Raw genomic sequence first — 25,074 nt, forward strand, 5'->3', positions numbered from 1 at the left:
TGATATTACCATGACGCCAAATAACTTCGAAAAGGCGATAAATGACATGCCCATTCACTCTGCCCAGGTCCAGACTCATGGAAGTCCTTGTTCATCAAGAACTGCAAGAAACCCTTATCACGTGCTTTTAACATCCTGTGGAGAGGGGGAGGGGCATGGACACGGGGGTCGTCCCACAGCTGCTAAAAACAACAGGCATAGCCCCACTCCACAAAGGGGGCAGAAAGCAATAGCTACAGACAGATAGCGCTAACATTTTGTATCATAAAAATCTTTGAAAGTGTTCTAAGAAGCATTATCGCCACTCATCTAGATGCCCATTAGTTACACAACCCAGGGCAACATGGGCTTAGAGAAGGTCGCTTCTGTCTGTCCCAACTAGTGGACCACTACGGCGAGGTCCTGGATGCTCTCGAAGACAAACAAAATGCAGATGTAGTATACATAGATTTGCAGAAGCCTTCGACAAGTGTGACCATGGTGTAATAGCGCACAAAATGCGTAATAAAGGAATAACAGGAAAAGTTGATAGATGGATCTATAATTTCCTAAGAAATAGAATACAAAGAATAGTGTTAAAGACAGTAAGGTCTGAGGTGGCTAAGGTGAAAAGCTCTGTTCTACAAGGCACAGTACTCGCGCCCACCCTGTTGCTCATCCTCATATCTGACATAGACAGGGATGTAAGCCATATCACCGTGTCTTCCTTTGCAGTTGACACTCGTATTTGCATGACAGTGTCTTTCATTGAATACACCGCAAGGTTGATGTCCACCAAATCTTTAAACTGGCCGCAGAAAACAATATGAAATTCAATGATGAGAAATTTCAATTACTCAGATATGGAAAACGTGAGGAAATTAAAATTATATCGGAGTATAAAACAAATTCCAACCACACAATAGAGCGAAAAGCTAATGTAAAAGACCTGGGAGTGATCATGGCAGAGGATCTCACCTTCAAAGACCATAACATTGTATCAACTGCATCTGCTAGAAAAATGACAGGATGGATAATGAGAACCTTCAACACTAGGAATACCATGACCATGATGACACTTTTCAGGTCACTTGTTCTATCTAGGCTGGAATATTGCTGCACACTAACAGCAACTTTCAAGGCAGGTGAAATTGCTGACCTAGAAAATGTACAGAGAACCTCCATGGCGCGCATAACTGCAATAAAACACCTCTATCATTGGGAACGCTTGAAGTTCCTCAACCTGTACTCCCTAGAACACAGGCGGGAGAGATACATGATTATATACACTTGGAAAATCCTAGAGGGATTAGTACCAAAGTTGCACACGAAAATCAATCCCTATGAAAGCAAAAGACTCGACAGACGATGCAACATTCCCCCCCCCCCAATGAAAAGCAGGGGTACCACTAGCACGATAAGAGACAACACAATACGTGTAAGGGGCCCCAGACTGCTCAGCTGCCTCTCAGCATACATAAGGGGGATTACCAACAGACCCCTAGCTGTCTTCAAGAAGATACGGGACAGGCACCTAAAGTTAATACCTGATCAGCCGGGCTGTGGTTTGTACGTCGGGTTGAGTGCGGCCAACTGTATCAGCCTGGTTGATCAGGCTCTGATCCACCATGAGGCCTGGTCACAGACCGGGCCGCGGGGGCGTTGACCCCCGAAACCCTCTCCAGGTATCCTCCAGGTATACATGTCTGTACCTCTATTATATTGTGAGGTAAGACACATATGCAACAGTTAGGTATCTTTATTTCGAAACGTTTCGCCTACACAGTAGGCTTCTTCAGTCGAGTACAGAAAAGTTGATAGAAGCAGAAGATACTTGAAGACGATGTAATCAGTCCATCACCCTAGAAGTTTTGAGGTGGTCAGTCCCTCAGTCTGGAGAAGAGTATCGTTCCATAGTCTGAAACAATATGGAGTTGAAGTGACAGGATGGAGCCTATATACCGCCAGGAGGTGAGATGTAGGCCACTAGTAGAGGTAAGAATGTTGTCGTTGGAAGGTCAGGTCCCTCTCAAATCCAGCCATTCTCACTAGTAGAAGTAGACAAAGTTGATTTCAGGTCTGTACCAAGATACCCTTGTGTTGCAGTGTCTGACAGAGTGAACATTAAAATGGTATAAAATACCGACAGGTTGTTAGGTAAGACATATGCAACAGTTAGGTATCTTTATTTCGAAACGTTTCGCCTACACAGTAGGCGAAATGGTATTTTATACCATTTTAATGTTCACTCTGTCAGACACTGCAACACAAGGGTATCTTGGTACATTTTTTATTTCCCCTCTACCTACCTCCCCTGAATGGACATCAGTGCTTCCACCCCTTTCCTTCCATCCCCTTTCCTTCCATCTCCAGCAGTATCGCTATTTTGTACCTCTATAAATTGAATAGCAATGTCTTTACCTGTTTCATCACCAGGGCTTCTATCTCCATTTGGTGCACTGTCCTCCAGGACAACGCTAGCACTTTCTGGAGCACTGTCGTCCAAGACAGTCCCGTCCAACCCACCCATTCTATTTTCCCAGCTGTCATACCAGGATGACATGCCTCTCAAGAAAGATATTTTATTGGTGGTAGTCATTTACAACACTTTACAACTCTCCTAACTAGCTAGTCTAACTACTGGAAGTATTTAGTTGTCTTTAACAGTTCTTCTGGGTAGGCTGGCTAGGATAGGCTTATATATATATATATATATATATATATATATATATATATATATATATATATATATATATATATATATATATATATATATATATATATATATATATATATATATGGGGTAGGTTTAAAAATGTAGTGTTAGAGTGTTCAGCAGAAGTTTGTGGTTACAGGAAAGTGGGTGCAGGAGGGAAGAGGAGCGATTGGTGGAATGATGATGTAAAGAGAGTAGTAAGGGAGAAAAAGTTAGCATATGAGAAGTTTTTACAAAGTAGAAGTGATGCAAGGAGGGAAGAGTATATGGAGAAAAAGAGAGAAGTTAAGAGAGTGGTGAAGCAATGTAAAAAGAGAGCAAATGAGAGAGTGGGTGAGATGTTATCAACAAATTTTGTTGAAAATAAGAAAAAGTTTTGGAGTGAGATTAACAAGTTAAGAAAGCCTAGAGAACAAATGGATTTGTCAGTTAAAAATAGGAGAGGAGAGTTATTAAATGGAGAGTTAGAGGTATTGGGAAGATGGAAGGAATATTTTGAGGAATTGTTAAATGTTGATGAAGATAGGGAAGCTGTGATTTCGTGTATAGGGCAAGGAGGAATAACATCTTGTAGGAGTGAGGAAGAGCCAGTTGTGAGTGTGGGGGAAGTTCGTGAGGCAGTAGGTAAAATGAAAGGGGTAAGGCAGCAGGGATTGATGGGATAAAGATAGAAATGTTAAAAGCAGGTGGGGATATAGTTTTGGAGTGGTTGGTGCAATTATTTAATAAATGTATGGAAGAGGGTAAGGTACCTAGGGATTGGCAGAGAGCATGCATAGTTCCTTTGTATAAAGGCAAAGGGGATAAAAGAGAGTGCAAAAATTATAGGGGGATAAGTCTGTTGAGTGTACCTGGTAAAGTGTATGGTAGAGTTATAATTGAAAGAATTAAGAGTAAGACGGAGAATAGGATAGCAGATGAACAAGGAGGCTTTAGGAAAGGTAGGGGGTGTGTGGACCAGGTGTTTACAGTGAAACATATAAGTGAACAGTATTTAGATAAGGCTAAAGAGGTCTTTGTGGCATTTATGGATTTGGAAAAGGCGTATGACAGGGTGGATAGGGGGGCAATGTGGCAGATGTTGCAAGTGTATGGTGTAGGAGGTAGGTTACTGAAAGCAGTGAAGAGTTTTTACGAGGATAGTGAGGCTCAAGTTAGAGTATGTAGGAAAGAGGGAAATTTTTTCCCAGTAAAAGTAGGCCTTAGACAAGGATGTGTGATGTCACCGTGGTTGTTTAATATATTTATAGATGGGGTTGTAAGAGAAGTAAATGCGAGGGTCTTGGCAAGAGGCGTGGAGTTAAAAGATAAAGAATCACACACAAAGTGGGAGTTGTCACAGCTGCTCTTTGCTGATGACACTGTGCTCTTGGGAGATTCTGAAGAGAAGTTGCAGAGATTGGTGGATGAATTTGGTAGGGTGTGCAAAAGAAGAAAATTAAAGGTGAATACAGGAAAGAGTAAGGTTATGAGGATAACAAAAAGATTAGGTGATGAAAGATTGAATATCAGATTGGAGGGAGAGAGTATGGAGGAGGTGAACGTATTCAGATATTTGGGAGTGGACGTGTCAGCGGATGGGTCTATGAAAGATGAGGTGAATCATAGAATTGATGAGGGAAAAAGAGTGAGTGGTGCACTTAGGAGTCTGTGGAGACAAAGAACTTTGTCCTTGGAGGCAAAGAGGGGAATGTATGAGAGTATAGTTTTACCAACGCTCTTATATGGGTGTGAAGCGTGGGTGATGAATGTTGCAGCGAGGAGAAGGCTGGAGGCAGTGGAGATGTCATGTCTGAGGGCAATGTGTGGTGTGAATATAATGCAGAGAATTCGTAGTTTGGAAGTTAGGAGGAGGTGCAGGATTACCAAAACTGTTGTCCAGAGGGCTGAGGAAGGGTTGTTGAGGTGGTTCGGACATGTAGAGAGAATGGAGCGAAACAGAATGACTTCAAGAGTGTATCAGTCTGTAGTGGAAGGAAGGCGGGGTAGGGGTCGGCCTAGGAAGGGTTGGAGGGAGGGGGTAAAGGAGGTTTTGTGTGCGAGGGGCTTGGACTTCCAGCAGGCATGCGTGAGCGTGTTTGATAGGAGTGAATGGAGACAAATGGTTTTTAATACTTGACGTGCTGTTGGAGTGTGAGCAAAGTAACATTTATGAAGGGATTCAGGGAAACCGGCAGGCCGGACTTGAGTCCTGGAGATGGGAAGTACAGTGCCTGCACTCTGAAGGAGGGGTGTTAATGTTGCAGTTTAAAAACTGTAGTGTAAAGCACCCTTCTGGCAAGACAGTGATGGAGTGAATGATGGTGAAAGTTTTTCTTTTTCGGGCCACCCTGCCTTGGTGGGAATCGGCCGGTGTGATAATAATAATATATATATATATATATATATATACATATATATATACATATATATATATATATATATATATATATATATATACATATATATATATATATGGGGATTACCAACAGACCCCTGGCAGTCTTCAAGCTGGCACTGGACAAGCACCTAAAGTCGGTTCCTGATCAGCCGGGCTGTGGCTCGTACGTTGGTTTGCGTGCAGCCAGCAGTAACAGCCTGGTTGACCAGGCTCTGATCCACAAGGAGGCCTGGTCACAGACCGGGCCGCGGGGGCGTTGACCCTCGGAACTCTCTCCAGGTAAACTCCAGGTATATATATTATTTTTATTTTTTTTATTATCACACTGGCGGATTCCCACCAAGGCAGGGTGGCCCGAAAAAGAAAAACTTTCACCATCATTTACTCCATCACTGTCTTGCCAGAAGGGTGCTTTACATTACAGTTTATAAACTGCAACATTAACACCCTTCCTTCAGAGTGCAGGCACTGTACTTCCCATCTCCAGGACTCAAGTCCGGCCTGCCGGTTTCCCTGAATCCCTTCATAAATGTTACTTTGCTCACACTCCAACAGCACGTCAAGTATTAAAAACCATTTGTCTCCATTCACTCCTATCAAACACGCTCACGCATGCCTGCTGGAAGTCCAAGCCCCTCGCACACAAAACCTCCTTTACCCCCTCCCTCCAACCTTTCCTAGGCCGACCCCTACCCCGCCTTCCTTCCACTACAGACTGATACACTCTTGAAGTCATTCTCTTTCGCTCCATTCTCTCTACATGTCCGAACCACCTCAACAACCCTTCCTCAGCCCTCTGGACAACAGTTTTGGTAATCCCGCACCTCCTCCTAACTTCCAAACTACTAATTCTCTGCATTATATTCACACCACACACTGCCCTCAGACATGACATCTCCACTGCCTCCAGCCTTCTCCTCGCTGCAACATTCATCACCCACGCTTCACACCCATATAAGAGCGTTGGTAAAACTATACTCTCATACATTCCCCTCTTTGCCTCCAAGGACAAAGTTCTTTGTCTCCACAGACTCCTAAGTGCACCACTCACTCTTTTTCCCTCATCAATTCTATGATTCACCTCATCTTTCATAGACCCATCCGCTGACACGTCCACTCCCAAATATCTGAATACGTTCACCTCCTCCATACTCTCTCCCTCCAATCTGATATCCAATCTTTCATCACCTAATCTTTTTGTTATCCTCATAACCTTACTCTTTCCTGTATTCACCTTTAATTTTCTTCTTTTGCACACCCTACCAAATTCATCCACCAATCTCTGCAACTTCTCTTCAGAATCTCCCAAGAACACAGTGTCATCAGCAAAGAGCAGCTGTGACAACTCCCACTTTGTGTGTGATTCTTTATCTTTTAACTCCACGCCTCTTGCCAAGACCCTCGCATTTACTTCTCTTACAACCCCATCTATAAATATATTAAACAACAACGGTGACATCACACATCCCTGTCTAAGGCCTACTTTTACTGGGAAAAAATTTCCCTCTTTCCTACATACTCTAACTTGAGCCTCACTATCCTCGTAAAAACTCTTCACTGCTTTCAGTAACCTACCTCCTACACCATACACTTGCAACATCTGCCACATTGCCCCCCTATCCACCCTGTCATACGCCTTTTCCAAATCCATAAATGCCACAAAGACCTCTTTAGCCTTATCTAAATACTGTTCACTTATATGTTTCACTGTAAACACCTGGTCCACACACCCCCTACCTTTCCTAAAGCCTCCTTGTTCATCTGCTATCCTATTCTCCGTCTTACTCTTAATTCTTTCAATTATAACTCTACCATACACTTTACCAGGTATACTCAACAGACTTATCCCCCTATAATTTTTGCACTCTCTTTTATCCCCTTTGCCTTTATACAAAGGAACTATGCATGCTCTCTGCCAATCCCTAGGTACCTTACCCTCTTCTATACATTTATTAAATAATTGCACCAACCACTCCAAAACTATATCCCCACCTGCTTTTAACATTTCTATCTTTATTCCATCAATCCCGGCTGCCTTACCCCCTTTCATTTTACCTACTGCCACACGAACTTCCCCCACACTCACAACTGGTTCTTCCTCACTCCTACAAGATGTTATTCCTCTTTGCCCTATACACGAAATCACAGCTTCCCTATCTTCATCAACGTTTAACAATTCCTGGAAATATTCCCTCCATCTTCCCAATACCTCTAACTCTCCATTTTATAACTTTCCTCTCCTATTTTTAACTGACAAATCCATTTTTTCTCTAGGCTTCCTTAACTTGTTAATCTCACTCCAAAACTTTTTCTTATTTTCAACAAAATTTGTTGATAACATCTCACCCACTCTCTCATTTACTCTCTTTTTACATTGCTTCACCACTCTCTTAACCTCTCTCTTTTTCTCCATATACTCTTCCCTCCTTGCATCACTTCTACTTTGTACAAACTTCTCATATGCTAACTTTTTCTCCCTTACTACTCTCTTTACATCATCATTCCACCAATCGCTCCTCTTCCCTCCCGCACCCACCTTCCTGTAACCACAAACTTCTACTGAGCACTCCAACACTACATTTTTAAACCTACCCCATACCTCTTCGACCCCATTGCCTATGCTCTCATTAGCCTATCTGTCCTCCAATAGCTGTTTATATCTTACCCTAACTGCCTCCTCTTTTAGTTTATAAACCTTCACCTCTCTCTACCCTGATGCTTCTATTCTCCTTGTATCCCATCTACCTTTTACCCTCAGTGTAGCTACAACTAGAAAGTGATCTGATATATCTGTGGCCCCTCTATAAACATGTACATCCTGAAGTCTACTCAACAGTCTTTTATCTACCAATACATAATCCAACAAACTACTGTCATTTCGCCCTACATCATATCTTGTATACTTATTTATCCTCTTTTTCTTAAAATATGTATTACCTATAACTAAACCCCTTTCTATACAAAGTTCAATCAAAGGGCTCCCATTATCATTTACACCTTGCACCCCAAACTTACCTACCACACCCTCACTAAAAGTTTCTCCTACTTTAGCATTCAGGTCCTCTACCACAATTACCCTCTCATTTGGTTCAAAGGCTCCTATACATTCACTTAACATCTCCCAAAATCTCTCTCTCTCCTCTACATTCCTCTCTTCTCCAGGTGCATACACGCTTATTATGACCCACTTTTCGCATCCAACCTATACTTTAATCCACATAATTCTTGAATTTACACATTCATATTCTCTTTTCTCCTTCCATAACTGATCCTTCAACATTACTGCTACCCCTTCCTTTGCTCTAACTCTCTCGGATACTCCAGATTTAATCCCATTTATTTCCCCCCACCGAAACTCCCTTACCCCCTTCAGCTTTGTTTCGCTTAGGGCCAGGACATCCAACTTCTTTTCATTCATAACATCAGCAATCATCTGTTTCTTGTCATCCGCACTACATCCACGCACATTCAAGCATCTCAGTTTTATAAAGTTTTTCTTCTTCTCTTTTTTAGTAAATGTCTACAGGAGAAGGGGTTACTAGCCCATTGCTCCCGGCATTTTAGTCGCTTCGTACGACACGCATGGCTTACGAAGGAAAGATTCTTTTCCACTTCCCCATGGACAATAGAAGAAATAAAGAAGAACAAGAGCTATTTAGAAAAAGGAGAAAAACCTAGATGTATGTATATATATATGCATGTGCGTGTCTGTGAAGTGTGACCAAAGTGTAAGTAGGACTAGCAAGATATCCCTGTTATCTAGCATGTTTATGAGACAGAAAAAGAAACCAGCAATCCTACCATCATGTAAAACAGTTGCAGGTTTCTGTTTCACAGTCATCTGGCAGGACGGTAGTACTTCCCTGGGTGGTTGCTGTCTACCAACCTACTACTACAATTTTAAAACTAAAATTAACAAATTTGCACTCACGCTCTCCAGTAACACCTAAGTGTGGTACACAAATGTAAGTTCAAAATTTAGAGCTCACCAAAGAAAGATTTTTCAGATTAAGTCATGGAAACCAAATCCTGGAAATGTGTATATAAAATAAACCAGAGGTCACCGGCACATGTTATTAGTTGCTTGAATTTCTCCTTAGTTACAGTAAACCAGTGATGAAATTTTGAAGTAAATTCGATGAGGTGTTCTCACGTTATAAAGGAAAATTTTGGAGGAAGACAGAAATCAGGACAATATTTATGAGTGCTCCTTCCAGGATACTTAACCAGCTGCTGCTGTCACCTAATATTTAATAATAAACAGTAATATGTAATGTATAGGGAAGTAAATACAGAGCTTCACAAGGCAAGACTTGTTGCAAGGTAAGCCGAGCCTTATATATTCCTACAGAAATACGTATATATGTATATTATTATTCTCTAAATGGCATTCTAACAAAGGTCTTATAAAGACCCATATACATGACTCTTCACAAATACCTGCGAGAATTTATATATACATTTGTCATCATAAACAACGAGAAGTAATAAATGGTATAAGATACCGACACAATGGAAATATAAACACAAATGCAGTATAATGTGATCCTTTATTGACAACGTTTCACCCACACAGTGGGCTTTCTCAAGTCACACACGGATCTACCTGGGGTTGGAAGGTACGAGAGTATTTATAGTCAGAATGTTGAGGTCAGGTGAAGAATGCTGCATCTGATCCACCGGGTGGGGTTATAGAGTCTTGGGTAGCTTGGCAGGGGTATTGGACAAGTTGTAGACCTTCTGCAGTGTTCTATGTTCTTAAGTGGGATAGCGATGAAGAAGTTTCTTGGCGAGTGGTTCAGCTATGTTATAGAAGCCATTGTTCTGGTTGAAATTGTTGGTTATAGAGATAAGCGATGATTCCAGGATTCTTCTGTATTGAGTGTTGTCTTCTGTGGCTATAAGTCTTGAGTTTCTGTAGTTAATTAAATGGTTGTGTGAATTGCGATGCTGTACACAGGCATTCCTTGTATCGTCAGTCCTGCTTGCATATTGGTGTTCTGAAATGCGTGTTTGGAGGTCTCTTGATGTTTCGCCCACATAATTTGTTGCAGTCATTACAAGGGATTATGTATACCCCTGCAGAGGATGGAGGCTTGTCCTGTCTACTACTGGTGATGTCCTTGATGGTCGTGGTTGTGGAGGTAGATACTTGGAATGATGTTTTGGCAAAGATGTTGGAAACATGTTTGGCAATGGAGTTGTTGGGGAGGACTATGTATCTCTTCTCGGCAGTGTCTTCTCTGGGTGTGTTGAAGATGTTTAATGCCCGCCGTCTGCAGTCTCTGATGAAGTGACTAGGATAGTGGAGTTTGGAAAATATTTGTTCAATTATAGTGCATTCTTCCTCAAGGAACTCATTGCTGCAGATTCTGAGTGCACGTAGGAAGAAGCCTATAATCACACCACGTTTGGTTTTGGTGTCGTGGTGAGAGTAGAAGTGGAGAAGATCGTTTTGGTTGGTGGGTTTTCGATAGACTTTAAAACGAAGTTCGTGGTCAGCTTTGCAGAGCAGAACATCAAGGAAAGGAAGAGTGTTGTCGACTTCTTCTTCAAGTGTGAACTGGATTGAAGGCTCGACCTGGTTGAGCTTGTCTTGGAGAGCTTGAACGTTGAAGCGTTTAGGAGTTATGAGGAGAATGTCGTCAACATAACGGAGCCAGGTGACAGACGAAGGAATAATGGTGGAGAAACGTTCGGCTTCTAGATGTTCCATGTATAAGTTCGCCAGGACTGCACTGAGTGGCGAACCCATGGGTAGTCCAAAAGTCTGCTGAAAGAGGTGATTTTCGAAGGAGAAACACGTAAAGCCAACACATAGTTCAACAAGGTCGATGAAATCGCTGGCTGGAATGGGAAGATCAAGTGAATCGTCAATTTTCCTGCGCAAAAGATCGATGGCTTGTGTAGTAGGTACTTTGGTGAATAGGGAAGTCACGTCAAGGCTGGAAAGTTTCTTGTTCCTGATGTTGATGTTGCGAATGCGATTGAGAAGATCACCCGAGTGTTTGAGATGTGCTGGACTGATAGTGCCCAAGAGTTTAGAGAGGTGTTTGGCGAGAATTCCTGAGAGCTGGTGGGGAGCACTGCCTATTCCCGAGGATATGGGCCTCAGTGGGATACCAGGCTTGTGAGTCTTTGGCAGGCCATACATTCTGGCAGGTCTGGGGTTGCTGGGCATGGTGTGCAGAAGTTTCTTCCCTTGTTCTGAGCCCCTCAGAATGCGGCGAGTCCTTTGAAGAAAAGTTTTAGTAAGGTTGTCCACTTGGTTAGTTGTGAGAGGTTTGTAGGTATCTGGGTCATTAAGTAGATTGAGCATTTTGTTCCTGTAATCGTCAGTGTTCATGATAACAACACCACCTCCTTTATCAGCGGTGGTGACCCTGATGGTCGTGTCTTCTGCTAAACCTTTGAGTGCATTGATGTAACGTCGAGGTATGACTGGGGAGCTGTGTGTTGAGATGGCTGCTGAGATGATGCCTTGAAGATAGCCTTTTTGGAAGTCGGAGTCATTGTGTCTGTAGTTTTTGGCGATGAAATTGAGGTCTTGTTTTGGTTTCGTAATTCCTGTTGCGAATTTGAGGCCTAAGCTGAGGGCTTCAGTTTCTGTGGTTGACAGTGGACGAGATGAAAGATTTTGAATAATTTCAGGTCTTCCTAAACTTTTCCAGTTACTATTATCGCAGAGTGTTTGTAGTTTTCTAGTAAGTCTGATCTTCTGTTGAACATTCGCTGTGGTAACTCTGCTGCGAATGATTTCGGCGGTGCGTCTGTTCATGTTGCCCCGGAGTGTTGTGCCTAGTGTTCTGGCTTGGAGAAAAGCTTTCTTTGTAGCATTGTTTAAGTCATCTGCACACTCTTCAAGGTAGGTCCGAGCTGTAGCTGATAAAGGAGGTGGTGTTGTTATCATGAACACTGACGATTACAGGAACAAAATGCTCAATCTACTTAATGACCCAGATACCTACAAACCTCTCACAACTAACCAAGTGGACAACCTTACTAAAACTTTTCTTCAAAGGACTCGCCGCATTCTGAGGGGCTCAGAACAAGGGAAGAAACTTCTGCACACCATGCCCAGCAACCCCCAGACCTGCCAGAATGTATGGCCTGCCAAAGACTCACAAGCCTGGTATCCCACTGAGGCCCATATCCTCGGGAATAGGCAGTGCTCCCCACCAGCTCTCAGGAATTCTCGCCAAACACCTCTCTAAACTCTTGGGCACTATCAGTCCAGCACATCTCAAACACTCGGGTGATCTTCTCAATCGCATTCGCAACATCAACATCAGGAACAAGAAACTTTCCAGCCTTGACGTGACTTCCCTATTCACCAAAGTACCTACTACACAAGCCATCGATCTCTTGCGCAGGAAAATTGACGATTCACTTGATCTTCCCATTCCAGCCAGCGATTTCATCGACCTTGTTGAACTATGAGTTGGCTTTACGTGTTTCTCCTTCGAAAATCACCTCTTTCAGCAGACTTTTGGACTACCCATGGGTTCGCCACTCAGTGCAGTCCTGGCGAACTTATACATGGAACATCTAGAAGCCGAACGTTTCTCCACCATTATTCCTTCGTCTGTCACCTGGCTCCGTTATGTTGACGACATTCTCCTCATAACTCCTAAACGCTTCAACGTTCAAGCTCTCCAAGACAAGCTCAACCAGGTCGAGCCTTCAATCCAGTTCACACTTGAAGAAGAAGTCGACAACACTCTTCCTTTCCTTGATGTTCTGCTCTGCAAAGCTGACCACGAACTTCGTTTTAAAGTCTATCGAAAACCCACCAACCAAAACGATCTTCTCCACTTCTACTCTCACCACGACACCAAAACCAAACGTGGTGTGATTATAGGCTTCTTCCTACGTGCACTCAGAATCTGCAGCAATGAGTTCCTTGAGGAAGAATGCACTATAATTGAACAAATATTTTCCAAACTCCACTATCCTAGTCACTTCATCAGAGACTGCAGACGGCGGGCATTAAACATCTTCAACACACCCAGAGAAGACACTGCCGAGAAGAGATACATAGTCCTCCCCAACAACTCCATTGCCAAACATGTTTCCAACATCTTTGCCAAAACATCATTCCAAGTATCTACCTCCACAACCACGACCATCAAGGACATCACCAGTAGTAGACAGGACAAGCCTCCATCCTCTGCAGGGGTATACATAATCCCTTGTAATGACTGCAACAAATTATATGTGGGCGAAACATCAAGAGACCTCCAAACACGCATTTCAGAACACCAATATGCAAGCAGGACTGACGATACAAGGAATGCCTGTGTACAGCATCGCAATTCACACAACCATTTAATTAACTACAGAAACTCAAGACTTATAGCCACAGAAGACAACACTCAATACAGAAGAATCCTGGAATCATCACTTATCTCTATAACCAACAATTTCAACCAGAACAATGGCTTCTATAACATAGCTGAACCACTCGCCAAGAAACTTCTTCATCGCTATCCCACATAAGAACATAGAACACTGCAGAAGGTCTACAACTTGTCCAATACCCCTGCCAAGCTACCCAAGACTCTATAACCCCACCCGGTGGATCATCAGATGCAGCATTCTTCACCTGACCTCAACAATCTGACTATAAATACTCTCGTACCTTCCAACCCCAGGTAGATCCGTGTGTGACTTGAGAAAGCCCACTGTGTGGGTGAAACGTTGTCAATAAAGGATCACATTATACTGCATTTGTGTTTATATTTCCAACAACGAGAAGTGTTTGAATGTATAATGACAAATGGGTTACAGGCGTCATTAAATGCTCGTAGGGAACATTCTCCAACTCTGTTTTCCGCTGATGGTGCCAGGAAATCTTCTTTTTATCGTCTTTTTCTCTTGGTTTAAACAGAGACATCACCAGAGCTTACGTCTTTCATCGCAATTATTTTTCTCAATTTAGGTAATGTTTGATGAGAGACCAGGTAGTGAGTCAAGCATCCGCAGGTCTCTCTCCAGGATGACTCTTTGATGGATGGTCTTGGAGCTTGCAAAGACTGTCTGTTTGAAGTTCCTTGCCTGTAGGTGCCATGCTAAGAGACTCCAGGTTGGTGTTCCTCACTAGCCGCCTCCACAGTCTTTCATAGACCCGGTAACACGTGCCGTTCACTAACTCAGGCTCCAGCTCATGCGGTGCTACTGGACCTGCCATTGAGGGAAATACAGTAGTTAGCTATTTTATTAGGTTTATACCCTGTCGACTGCACATGGATCATTAAGGCTGTTTGTCATTATTACACTACCAGTCAAGAATAATTTAATTCCTAAAATAAGGAATAAAATAAATCTGTTTATACATTGGTGTCTACACGCACGCACGCAAGCACACACACACACACACACACACACACACACACACACACACACACACACACACACACACACACACACACACACACACACACACACACACATACACACACACACACACACACGATGTGGAAATTTATTCAGTCCTAAAAGTTCCACAGGACAGATACGGCGTACGAAGATCCCAACATGTCACGGATAAACAGCTGGAAATGGTGGCCCTTACACCCACCCAAAACACACACACACACCTGGGTTGGTGCAGGTGGTTGGAAGGTACTTCTTAATTGATAGATTTACCCTTCAGGGAAGAAGTAGGTAGTTTATACTGTTAGTACACTAAAATTAGGATTATTGAGGCAACTGTAGATAATAATAATGTAGACCTAAGATCTTAACATAGGTAGTAACAGGCCGATAATGTAGGCAAACACTAGGTTATGTTAGCCATGGAGAACTGGCAGCCCAAGTTTGAATACTGGGGCACGGGTTTGAGACCGCAGTGCCCTTTCTTCTAAGACCAGGCACCATCTGAGCAACAAGTGCCATGATCAGCAGGCGATGCCCCCACGTGTCTTCACATACTAGACCTGGGGAAATCTGGTGGAGGCACCTCGACGTACCGTAGATGACCTCCTCCATCAGGCCCATACAGTAAGACGAGACCTCCCTCTTTTTCTCAGGATTCTGGCCAGCTTCTGGGAGAAATTGCAAGTGAGTTGAGCTGTTGGCCTTGTGTAGGCGGCAGTTCATGATCAGTACTTACCGGCGTCACTCCTTCAGGCTTAGAAGCTAGTGTCCATTTCTGCATAGTTAGGCTAGGGGATACACACCCCATTGGAAATAGGAATTTCTGAGGTGCAGGCAGGTCACTAATATTGACTGAATATTGCAGGAATTAAGGCTCCCAGCTGCACGTGGTTCTGAGGGGAAGTCCAGAGGGACTAAAGCTTAGGGAAGTCGAAGACCAGGACACATTCTCCAACACCAAGTAAGTTAGTCCTTTATACTTGCATGCAAGCGAGATTTCTTGCAACATCAGTCATTTACGAAAATCTGTCCTATAAGCCACTTGTGAGGCTGAGGTACCGACCTCAAGGCTCGGTGTCAACAGAGCTTGCCAGGGTAGACAACTCACATGGAGGCAGTCCAGACAAATTTTCAAACACACGCACACACACTCACACACATGCGCACACACACACACACACACCTGCACACACACACACACATACACGCACACACACACACACACACACACACACACACACACACACACACACACACACACACACACACACACACACACACGTGTTTTAGCAGCTAGAAACAACCAGTGTTAGTGAGAACGTCAGTGAACAACCCTACAAGTGATAACCAATGTATTAGCAAAAATAAATAAAGTAAAGGCGAGAGAAAGCCTGAAATTATACAACAAAATTTCAAAGTGCCAGTTCGTTGAGGCCTAGTTGGCACTTGTTGCCACACTGTTACAAATATACAAAGTACAAAGCGAGTGACTAAAGAGAAAATATCAAATAGAATTAAGAGAGGTTGGCTAACGAGAAACTGTGATGTAGCACACAGCCAACGTGAACAAGCTGGCCAGAAAGGGGATATATATATATATATATATATATATATATATATATATATATATATATATATATATATATATATATATATATATATATATATATATATATATATATATGTATATATATATATATATATATGTATGAGAAACTGTGATGTAGCACACAGCCAACGTGAACAAGCTGGCCAGAAAGGGGATATATATATATATATATATATATATATATATATATATATATATATATATATATATATATATATATATATAAATATATGTATATATAAATATGTATGAGAGTATAGTTTTACCAACGCTCTTATATGGGTGTGAAGCGTGGGTGATGAATGTTGCAGCGAGGAGAAGGCTGGAGGCAGTGGAGATGTCATGTCTGAGGGCAATGTGTGGTGTGAATATAATGCAGAGAATTCGTAGTTTGGAAGTTAGGAGGAGGTGCGGGATTACCAAAACTGTTGTCCAGAGGGCTGAGGAAGGGTTGTTGAGGTGGTTCGGACATGTAGAGAGAATGGAGCGAAACAGAATGACTTCAAGAGTGTATCAGTCTGTAGTGGAAGGAAGGCGGGGTAGGGGTCGGCCTAGGAAGGGTTGGAGGGAGGGGGTAAAGGAGGTTTTGTGTGCGAGGGGCTTGGACTTCCAGCAGGCATGCGTGAGCGTGTTTGATAGGAGTGAATGGAGACAAATGGTTTTTAATACTTGACGTGCTGTTGGAGTGTGAGCAAAGTAACATTTATGAAGGGATTCAGGGAAACCGGCAGGCCGGACTTGAGTCCTGGAGATGGGAAGTACAGTGCCTGCACTCTGAAGGAGGGGTGTTAATGTTGCAGTTTAAAAACTGTAGTGTAAAGCACCCTTCTGGCAAGACAGTGATGGAGTGAATGATGGTGAAAGTTTTTCTTTTTCGGGCCACCCTGCCTTGGTGGGAATCGGCCGGTGTGATAATAAAAAATAAAAAAAATATATATATATATATATATACATACATATACATAAATATATATAAGCAGAGGTGGTGGCAGCAGTAGGCCTGAGGAAGTAGGCCGCCATAACAGGTTGGGTGTCATCACAAATAAGAAGTGTACTTACCAAAAGTGAAGTGTAAATTATGAAAGTAGCAGTATACAAGTGATAAGTGTGGTAAATGAGGACTCAAAAGGGCAACGAGAAAAGAATAGCTGAAGAAGTCAGATGTGGAAGGGCGAGGTGCACGAGTCATCGTACAGCGAGCATCGTACAGCGAGCATCGTACATCAGGCATCTGGATGGATGTTGCGGCCCCTGCCAAACTAGCGGTTAAATAGTTAACCTGCCGGCCGGCAGTACCACTGGGTGCGTCATCAAACCCAATGTGGGGGCTGCTGAGCCGGCCTTAGAGCAGTAAGAGCCTGAGTGCCTCACGGTACACACCTAAGCAGTAGGTACCTGACCACCGAAGGGTACACGTCTACTGGCTTTAGTAACAGTATGTACCAGAGCGCCTCGCTGTACACACCTAAGCAGTAGGTACCTGACCACCGAAGGGTACACGTCTACTGGCTTTAGTAACAGTATGTACCAGAGCGCCTCGCTGTACACACCTAAGCAGTAGGTACCTGACCACCGAAGGGTACACGTCTACTGGCTTTAGTAACAGTATGTACCAGAGCGCCTCGCTGTACACACCTAAGCAGTAGGTACCTGACCACCGAAGGGTACACGTCTACTGGCTTCAACATTAAGTACCTGAACTCCTCAGGGTACACGTCTATGCAGTAGGTACCTGACCACCGAATCGTACCTATCTACTGGTGTTAGAAGAACCGCTCACCGCAGCTCACTGAGTCTGTTGGCCTCAGTTACTTGACGGCCGCATTCAGTGAGCTTGCAGCATGGTGTTCGGCTAGCGGTGTGTCAACCGCCTTTGGAGAGGATTTACTGGACTACCGGTGATGTCTGTGGACTCACCGTCTACGTTGATCAACTGTGGGCCGGAGTCGTCAGATGCTGTTTAGTGGGACATTACATGAAGAAAAGGTTGGAGTGTTACACTGAACTGGGCCAGGACCGTAGTGTGACACTGAGGGACGTACGATGGAGTGGAACACTGAGATATGCACAGGACCGTAGTGGAACACTGAGATGAAAAGGGTGTCGTGGGACACTGAAGATGGCCTGGTTGTAGTGTACACTGAACAGTGTCGTGTGACTGACTTCGTGTCGTGAGAGGCAGTTGATTGTAATTTATTATTATAAAAATGTTATTTATAATTTATTGTTTTAGCATAGAGATATATATATATAGTGACAGTAGTGTCAAGAGTTGTACCCTGTGTAGGGTTATTAATTATATTTTAGTAAAATGCTGATTATAATTTATTATAGTAACATGTACATATTATTATTATATCATAGTTCAAATACCTCTAGACCAAAGATAGTTGATTTTTATATATTAAAGATTAATTTATATTAATGTGTGTATTTATGTATCCCGAACACTTTATTACAAAAGGAGTAAATCTTACCATCTTTTAAAAATTACTTTTTTGTAATAATGGACGTCCCCTCTGAGGAGTAACGTACAAATCACCTTTTTGTGGTTGGCGGGAGGTTTTGAGTGGTAGAGCCGGCCCTACGGTCACTGGTAGCTCGCTATCTAAACCCTGCTCCAGAGCGATTATCATACACACAACACCTAGCAGTAGTAGGAAGATAAAATTTGTAGGAGCAAGGAATAGGCAGGAGGATTAAGTCGGGGCTAATGGGACTACAGCCCTGACAACAGTTTCGAGAGATAATGTTTTAGGGCACAAAGACAGTACAATCTGAGAAGCAAGTATTGGGTACACATGTAGTAAAAGGTAGTACATAACTGGGTGAAAGAAAGACTCGTTAACACACGCTAGTATTATAATTATTAGAATTACTCTCAGTGTTAATGGTATCTTATTAGTATTATGGATACACAGAGGTGAAATGCATTTCTGGGACATATAAACAACTGACGTGCTCACACACACACGCACGCACACACATACACACTCGGGGCCAGGAGCTGAGTCTCGACCCCTGAAACCACAACTAGGTGAGTACACACACCAACTCATTCACACAGCTGATCCTTGGAATTTGACCACGTCCCCTCACCCCCTCACACACCTTTCCCTCCCCCACAGACCTTTCCCCTCCCCCGCTCTTGCCTTCACTCCCTCCTATCTTTCTCTCTCCCCTTCCCTCATGTTTCTCTCTCTCATAGCCTTTTTCCCTCCCCTTCCCCCTACTCTTTCTTTCTCTCTCTCCCTCTCTCTCCCTCTCTCTCTCTCTCTCACTCTCTCACTCTCTCCCTCTCTCTCTCTCTCTCTCTCTCTCTCTCTCTCTCTCTCTCTCTCTCTCTCTCTCTCTATAGGCTTCTCTCTCCATCTCCCTTTTTCTATATTTCTACCCCTCCCTCGCATTTCTCTCTCTCATAGCCTTTTCCCTCACCCTCCTTTCTCTGTCTGTCTGTCTGTCTGTCTGTCTCTCTCTCTCTCTCTCTCTCTCCCTCTCTCCCTCTCTCTACCCTTTCTCTCCCCCCTCACATTTCTCTCTCTCACCCTTGGTCTTATCCCTCACCCCCATACTCTCTCCTCTCTCTCCCTCTTTCTACCCTTTCCCTCTCCTCTCTCTCCCTCTTTCTACCCTTTCTCTCCCCCCCTCGCACCCTCTCCCTCCTCTAGCCTTCTGTCTGTGGTATAAAAAAAAAAAAAAAAAAAAAAAATTGGGTGGCTCTAGAGGACGGAAAACCAGAGATCTGGTAGACGAACCAGGGAGGAAAGACTGGGAGTTAGAGCTCCAAAAAAGGGAGGAAGAGTGGGGAAGGAAGATAGTAGAGCTTGGTAAGAAAATGGAGGATCGGATAGCTGAGGATTGCAGGAAGTGGGAAGTACAGGTCTTAGCAGCAGAAGCTAGGATACAGTGCTTAGAAGAGAAACTGCAAAGCCTGAAACAGATTAGAGAGACAAATGACAATTCAGATGTGACATCAGGTGCAGACAAGGGGACGGTAAGCAACAACAGACATGCCATACGCGAAGGCCTTATCAGACCCACGTGGGGCCAGGGAAAAGACGAGGAGTACACTAAGATCAAATGACAGGTCCGAAGACAATGAAGGTATGCTATATGCAGAGATTCTAACAGCCAACTGCAGTGGCAAGCGACAGCTGGTCATGAAAGACAGTTCACTGAGAATAGAAGTTCCAGATATGACAGGGACTGAAGGCAAGAACATGTCAATGGAAGGAAATAAAATGCCTCAGAGGAAGCAGATGGAGACTCAGTGGGAGGAGGAAAGGGTGAGGTCAGTTTTTGTGTATGGGCTCCAAGAAGCCAAGGGGGACAACTTTGAAGAAATAAAACAGGAGGAGAAAAAAATGATTGAAGGCATCATGAAAACAATAGGTGAGGGCGATATGACCCAGGTGACAAATTTTCAGAGAATTGGGTGGTTTGCGAGTGGAAGGATACGGCCTGTCAAAGTAATTTTCAAGGAAGAATCAGTTCGAACCAGGATTCTGCAAGAGAAAGCAAGACTGAGGGACAAACAGGGGTACCAGAGAGTATACCTCGACCGCGACAGAACACAAGACGAAAGGACTACACTGAAAGAGAGGGTACAGAGACGCAAGGAGGAACGAGAAGCAACGAAAATGAGCAGGACCCAGACACAGGAGAAAGGGCAAACACACCCCACAGAATCTCCCACCAAAAGACTCCAACCACGACATTCCCAACGCAACTGAGCAACCTATACTACAACCCACTCACTGTTCCCTCTGCCACCAACCCCCATATCACAAACCTCACCCCAGCAGCTGTCCCTTATGGGCATTCTGACCCCACCCCCATCATCACAAACCCCACCTACACCACAGCCCCATATAGGCCCCCCCAAGGCTCTCGCTCCCCCAACCCCAATATTCTTGCATGACCACAGTGATAGAAAAGAAACTGAAAGTTTGGTACACAAACGCGGATGGAATAACGAATAAACAAGAGGAGTGTAACGAAAGAATCAGTGAAAAATCCCCAGACATCATAGCAGTCACAGAAACAAAACTCGCTGAGACAATAACAGACACAATCTTCCCAATGGGATATCAGATCCTGAGGAAAGATAGAAGGAGTAGAGGGGGAGGAGGGGTTGCACTGCTCATAAAACACCGATGGGGATTTGAGGAAATGGAAGACATGGACATGATTGGAGAATGAGACTACATTGTAGGTACAATTCAGTCCGGAGAACATAAAGTGATGTATAACCCACCACAGAACTGCAGGAGGCCAAGAGAGGAGTACGAAGAAAACAACAGGGTGATGGTGGACACACTGGCTGAGGTGGCAAGAAGAGCTCACTCGAGCAGAGCAAAGTTACTGGTAATGGGCGATTTCAACCACAGGGAGATCGACTGGGAAAACCTGGAGCCACATGGGGGTCCCGAAACATGGAGAGCCAAGATGATGGATGTGGTACTTGAAAACCTCATGCATCAACATGTCAGGGACACAACCAGAGAGAGAGGGGAGGATGAGCCAGCAAGACTGGATCTTGTGTTCACCCTGAGCAGTTCAGACATTGAGGACATCACTTACGAGAGGCCCCTTGGAGCTAGCGATCATGTGGTTCTGAGTTTTGATTATATAGTAGAGTTACAAGTGGAGAAGGTAACAGGAACTGAAGGGGTCAGGCCAAACTATAAAAGGGGGGACTACACAGGTATGAGAAACTTCCTGCAGGAGGTTCAGTGGGACAGAGAAATGGTAGGAAAATCAGTAAACGAGATGATGGAATATGTGGCAACAAAGTGCAAGGAGGCAGAGGAAAGTTTTGTTCCCAAGGGAAACAGAAATGATAGGAAGACCAAAACGAGTCCTTGGTTTACCCGAAGGTGTAGGGAGGCAAAAACTAAGTGCAACAGAGAATGGAAAAGGTACAGGAGGCATAGGACCCAGGAAAACAAGGAGATAGAAGAGCCAGAAACGAGTATGCACAGATAAGGAGGGAGGCCCAGCGACAGTATGAAAACGACATAGCATCGAAAGTCAAATCTGACCCGAAACTGCTGTATAGCCACATTAAGAGGAAGACAACAGTCAAGGACCAGGTGATAAGGCTGAGGAAAGAAGGTGGAGAACTCACAAGAAACGATCAAGAGGTATGTGAGGAGCTCAACACGAGATTTAAGGAAGTATTTACAGTAGAGTCAGGAAGGACTCTGGGGGGACAGACCAGATGGGGACACCAGCAAGGAATACACCAACAAGTGTTGGACGACATACATACAGATGAGGAGGAGGTGAAGAAACTGCTAAGGGACATCGATACCTCAAAGGCAATGGGACCGGACAACATCTCCCCGTGGGTCCTTAGAGAGGGAGCAGATATGTTGTGCGTGCCACTTACCACAATCTTCAACACGTCCCTGGAAACTGGGCAACTACCTGAGGTATGGAAGACGGCAAATGTAGTTCCCATTTTTAAAAAAGGAGACAGAAAAGAGGCACTAAACTATAGACCTGTGTCATTGACGTGTATAGTATGCAAAATTATGGAGATTATCAGGAGAGTGGTGGAGCACCTGGAACGGAACAAGAGTATAAATGCCAACCAGCACAGATTCATGGAAGGCAAATCCTGTGTCTCAAACCTTCTGGAGTTTTATGATAAAATAACAGAAGTAAGACATGAAAGAGAGGGGTGGGTTGATTGCATCTTCTTGGACTGCAAGAAGGCCTTTGACACAGTTCCTCACAAGAGATTAGTGCAGAAGCTAGAGCATCAGGCGCATATAACAGGAAGGGCACTGCAATGGATCAGAGAATACCTGACAGGGAGACAACAACGAGTCATGGTACGTAATGATGTATCACAGTGGGCACCTGTGACGAGCGGGGTCCCACAGGGGTCGGTCCTAGGACCAGTGCTATTTTTGGTATATGTGAACGACATGATGGAAGGGTTAGACTCAGAAGTGTCCCTGTTTGCAGATGATGTGAAGTTAATGAGGAGAATTAAATCTGATGAGGACCAGGCAGGACTTCAAAGAGACCTGGACAGACTGGACACCTGGTCCAGCAAATGGCTTCTCGAATTTAATCCTGCCAAATGCAAAGTCATGAAGATAGGGGAAGGGCACAGAAGACCACAGTCCGAGTATAGGCTAGGTGGCCAAAGACTGCAAACCTCACTCAAGGAGAAAGATCTTGGGGTGAGTATAACACCGAGCATGTCTCCAGAAGCACACATCAACCAGATAACTGCTGCAGCATATGGGCGCCTGGCAAACCTGAGAACAGCATTCCGATACCTTAGTAAGGAATCGTTCAAGACACTGTACACCGTGTATGTCAGGCCCATACTGGAGTATGCAGCACCTGTTTGGAACCCGCACTTGATAAAGCACGTCAAGAAGCTAGAGAAAGTACAAAGGTTTGCGACAAGGTTAGTTCCAGAGCTAAGGGGAATGTCCTATGAAGAAAGATTAAGGGAAATCGGCCTGACGACACTGGAGGACAGGAGGGTCAGGGGATTTTTTTTAGATTTTGCCACCGAAGTGGCTAGTTTATTGTGCACCCCATATCCATCCTGTGGACGGTAGCGCGAGAGCATGTGGATACACAAAAGGCCTAGGAACTAGGCCCCAAAGGGTTAACAGGAATACATATGGATTTATATCTACATATCTATAGTTCACTTATCTGTTACAAGCAAATTTAGGAAATTTGCTTAGTATATCTGGTATCTTATTTTCATTAATAAGATATCTTGACATGTCACATAGGTTATTATACTGTCTGTCTCTGTATTCCTCAATGAGTGGACAATTAAGCACATAGTGTTCAAGAGAGTGACCATATGCCTGATCACATAATTTACATTTAGTTTGATCATCATCTGTGTGTCTCCCAAACTGCCAGAAGTACTTGTAACCAAGCCTAAGCCTGGCCACTACAACATCAGTCAGTCTGTTCACATTGCAAGTTGCTCCATAAACATACTTATCTACGTTCATGTTATCATAGTGGGTTATAGATCTACTCAGGCTTCTAACTGCATTCCTATAACAATCATTTTCATTATTTACTTCTCTCCTAATATTATTCCTAATGCTAGACACAGTTATACCAAAGTTATATTCTACATTCTCCTTCTCGATACTCTTCTTGGCTAACATATCAACTTTATCATGAAGGAGTAATCCAATGTGTGATGGGATCCATAGCAATTGTACATTAATTCCTTTGTCCCTAATTTTTGAGTATCTATACCTGGCTTCCCCAATGAGCATGTTGTTGGAGTCATTATATGAGCCAAGAGCCTTCAATGATGACATAGAATCAGTAATGATGATAGAGTCAAGCTCAGTGTCATAGGTTAGCTTCAGCGCCATTAGGATTGCAAACAATTCAGTTTGCAGTGTAGACGCCCAGTTGTTAATTCTTATGCCTAACTCAACAAATTTATTATCGTTCTTAACTAGGGAGGTGGCAACAAGAGCAGATGCAGCCCTGCCAGAAGACTCCTGTTTAGATCCATCAGTGTATATAACTTGTGATAACTTATTACTACCAGCTAGGCGAAAAATTTCTTCTTGAGCAGTTGCTCTAACAAGAGATTTAAGGAAGGGATTACTAGCAATGAGCTTCTTGGGAGGGACTTGTAGGTATGTGATATTAAATGAACACATCTTCCATGGAGGGGTGAAATGCTCTTGTTGCCTACAGTGATACAGTTCATGCAGGTTATAAAACTTAATGCAATTGCACGTTTTCACAATCCATTTAGATATGTGTGTATTTACCTCTAGACACTTGGTAAGATTCACTGTGACAGTGTCTGGTTCGTTTCTCAACATTCTAATACCGAGTACAGTGTTAATTTCAACAATCCTATCACTGATACTAGAAATACCAAGCTCCTTCCTCATGTTAAGAACTTTTGTAGATCTGGGACAGCCAAGAATAATCCTGAGAGCTTCATTTTGCATTAACTCCAAGGGTCGGAGAGAACTTTCTCTAGCT

The 25,074-nt window shown here is 43.6% G+C and overlaps 1 protein-coding gene across 2 annotated transcripts in view; it reads right to left on the reverse strand.

Moving 5' to 3' along the window:
- Positions 1-13,767: 13,767 nt before the first annotated feature.
- Positions 13,768-25,074, reverse strand: part of LOC128691427 (sodium-coupled monocarboxylate transporter 1) — a 117,351-nt gene continuing 106,044 nt past the window's right edge. Inside the window, exon 9 of one of the 2 annotated variants that reach the window (XM_070091700.1) lies at positions 13,768-14,258. In XM_070091700.1, coding sequence (XP_069947801.1) covers positions 14,047-14,258 — 212 coding nt within the window. In that variant the 3' untranslated portion in view covers positions 13,768-14,046. The remainder of the gene's footprint in view (positions 14,259-25,074) is intronic. The other variant, XM_070091701.1, reaches the window with a different exon arrangement.

Source organism: Cherax quadricarinatus, chromosome 36 (genome assembly GCF_038502225.1).
Source record: "Cherax quadricarinatus isolate ZL_2023a chromosome 36, ASM3850222v1, whole genome shotgun sequence".
Lineage (NCBI taxonomy): Eukaryota > Metazoa > Arthropoda > Malacostraca > Decapoda > Parastacidae > Cherax > Cherax quadricarinatus.